This window comes from Octopus bimaculoides, chromosome 24 (assembly GCF_001194135.2).
Source record: "Octopus bimaculoides isolate UCB-OBI-ISO-001 chromosome 24, ASM119413v2, whole genome shotgun sequence".
NCBI classification, from domain to species: Eukaryota; Metazoa; Mollusca; class Cephalopoda; order Octopoda; family Octopodidae; genus Octopus; species Octopus bimaculoides.
In genome coordinates, this window is record NC_069004.1 from 3,353,884 (window position 1) to 3,357,116 (window position 3,233).

General features: G+C 39.8%; 1 protein-coding gene across 7 annotated transcripts in view; it reads right to left on the minus strand.

Moving 5' to 3' along the window:
* Positions 1 to 3,233, minus strand: part of LOC106868757 (RNA-binding protein 5) — a 30,272-nt gene that overhangs the window by 8,417 nt on the left and 18,622 nt on the right. For 6 of the 7 annotated variants that reach the window (XR_008266711.1, XM_014914174.2, XM_052976415.1 and 3 more), the window contains 3 exons: positions 1,797 to 2,121; positions 560 to 651; positions 23 to 199 (listed from right to left, as the gene is read on the minus strand). Coding sequence is in view for 6 of the 7 variants with exons in the window: in XM_014914174.2 (XP_014769660.1) it covers positions 23 to 199; positions 560 to 651; positions 1,797 to 2,121 (594 nt within the window). In the remaining variant the exon portion in view is untranslated. The remainder of the gene's footprint in view (positions 1 to 22; positions 200 to 559; positions 652 to 1,796; positions 2,122 to 3,233) is intronic. The other variant, XM_014914173.2, reaches the window with a different exon arrangement.

Sequence of the window (3,233 nt, forward strand, 5' to 3'; positions counted from 1 at the left end):
GTGGACTTTGGGCTCAAAGTACCTTTGCAATTTTTTTGGCAATCTTCACTTTTTCTTTCTTGTCTTCCTTCTTTTTGCCTCTGTTGTCTCCATCTTTGTCATCACATTGCTGACCGCCAGCCCCAGTTGGAGCAGGTAGGTAAGTGGATTTCTCAGCATCCCAGTACAAAAATTGGCACGTGGAAGCATTGTAATAATACTGAAAATAGATAATAAACAAGAAACACATTATTATTGCCGTTGTCATTGTATTACCTCCGCCTTAGCGAAGCCACATTCTGAGTATAGATTTTGTCGAGGTCAACTTTGTCATTCATCCCTTAGAAGGTTTGAGAAGTAACCAATTGAATACTGGGAATAATAAAGCCCGGCATTTGATTGGTTACTTTATCTAAAGCAGCCTTGATGTGAATGGAATCATAGCAGAAGGATGATGAAGACGATGATGATGATGATGATGATAAGAGTTATTTAAACACAGCTAAGCTTATTTCATTAGAAGTGCAGTCATAAACAGAAAACAAAAGGGAGCAGCAAAGTATTTAAAAGTGTGTCTTACTTGAGAGTTGGCATCGTAGTAGAGTCCAGTGGAAGGATCATAGTAATATCCAGAGCTGTCGTCGTATTGATAGGTACAAACATCAGGCGATGCTGTAAAGAAAACGGATAACAATATACAGAGGGGGAGCATTCATCTTTACACTGACAATTTACTGAATGTACACACACACACACTCGAATATAAAACATCATCATCATTTTAATGTCCAGTTTTCCATGTCGGCATGGGTCAGATGGAGTTAACTGATGCAGATTTTCTATGGCTGGACGCCCTTCCTGTCACCAACCCTTGCCTGTTCCCAAGGGAGGTAATATTTCCCCAATGGCCAGACATGATTTGCAGATGATCAGAAATAAACGACACTGCTTGTATGAGAGTCACATTCATTTACAACTATCCAGCAAAGTCAAGGACAAGGAGACACACAGACACATGATGAGGTTCCAAACAGTATTCAATCAATCAAATTTAATCGCAAAGCACTGATAGGCCTGGGGGGCTATAGCAGAAGACACTTGCCCAATGTACCATGCAATGGAACTGAACCCGAAACCATGTGGTTGCAAAGTGAGCTTTATAATCACACAGCCATGACTGTGCCTGACGTTATGTTCTGAGTTCAAATTCAGCCGAGGTCGACTTTGCCTTTCATCCTTTCGGGGTCGATTAAATAAGTACCAGTTATGCACTGGAGTCAATGTAATCAACTTAATCCCTTTGTCTGTCCTTGTTTGTCCCGTCTATGTTTAGCCCCTTGTGGGCAATAAAGAAATAAATATATATACACATACACACACACATATGAGGGGGTGTTGAAAAGTTCCTGGCTTTAAGGGTATCGCAAAAGGCCTGGTTAGAAGTTCAGCCTTCCAAGTTCTTTTTTTACAGGGCTTAGAAAAAAACTGAAGGACTGCTGCAATAAGTGTGTGAATCTGAGAGGGGAATATGTTGAATAAAATCATAATTAACCGATCGTCCTGTATTTTCTTTTACCCAAAACCAGGAACTTGTCACCCGCCCCCCTCGTGTTTACACACACAAACTTATATGAATGAAAAATATTTGACAGAAAAATGTTAGGAAGTTCAAAAATTTACATGAGAATTCTTACAATATACTGGTTGTAGGTTTATTGGGAATAAGGAGGAGTTAGATAAGATAGAACAGAGACAGAATTTGAGAGAGAGAAGGGAGTAAAAAAAAACATGAGCTGTGTAGAACTTTAGAAACTTACGATATTTGGGGTACTCGTCATTGACTGGCATTCCTGTTGGCGTCTGAAAGGCAGGTTGTGAACTCTGTAGTACAGGCAGTTTGGAAACGGTTGGCGAGCCTTTATGTGTAGAACTATCAGTGATTGTGCTGCCGTCTGCATTCACATCGACAGTGGTGGGTGCGCCGACTGTTACGGCGGCTGCCGTGGCTGCGGTTCCAGCTGCTGATAGCGCCTGGGAAGACTGTGAAGATGGAGAAAGATTTTTTTGTTGTGACCAATTCTGAGCCAGATGGGCCAAACGCTGCTCGGGAGACATTTCAGCCAATTTCTGTTGTTCTTGCACCTTGAAAACGACAAGCTGACCATTACAAACCATTGGTAAATGGCCAATGAGAGGCACAAGTTGACCTCGAAATTAAAATCTTGCTGAAGTCAACTCTACCTTTCATTATTTTGGGAGGGTGTTGATAAAATAAAGTACCAGTCAAGTACTGGGGTCTGGTTTAATCAACTAGCCCTTCCCCACAAAATTTGTGGCCTTGCATCTAAGCTAAAAGTACCAGTAACATGTTAGGGACAATACAATTGTTTTGTAGCCTTCACCTTAAATGAGTGGCATTGTGTCGAGGATTGGCAGAATGGTGGAGCAACGAACAAAAATACCTGGTGGTATCTAGTTACAGCTATTTTTTATCTTGAGTTCAAATCTAGCCATGGTCAACTTTGCTTACCATTCTTCTGAGTTTGATGAAATAAAGAAGCAGTCGATTATTAATTAGACTAATTCAATCAATCACACTGCACTGAGATCAAGTACCAATATTTATTATCAATCATATCCAGAAACCACTCCTTGCCTTCAAGTGGAATCATAATTTCCATCCATCCACACAACCGTGTAGTGTGTCTGTCACACACACCTCTTAGCCTTTTATTGGTTCCAGTAAAAGGACTTGTGGCCATATCGGGGTACTGCTTTCAGGGTTTATGTTCTAGTTGACCCAGTAACCCTAAAGTCTGGTACTCATTTTATTGACTGCAGTAGACAGAATGACAAAGTCAATCTGGGTGCAACACAGAAGGAACCACATATCATAAAATATTTTTTGTTCAACACACTGATTTTCCACTTCAATACACAGTCACATGCCTACACACATACACACACATATATGAGCTTCTTCCTCTTTCTGCTGCCAAATCCATCTAATCAGCTAGATATTATAGTAGAAGAAACTTGCCCAAGGTGCCGCTTGTGCCAATATATATATAAAAGCAAGAATGGAACACAAGGGGGAACAAGTACTGCAAAATACTTCATCTAGTGTTCTAATAATCCTGCCAATTCAGAGCCTACATACATTATATATATATATATATATATATATATATATATATATAGGAAAATAAAAAATAATAATAAGGCAGAATGCTAAACTGGAAGCATATTTTAAT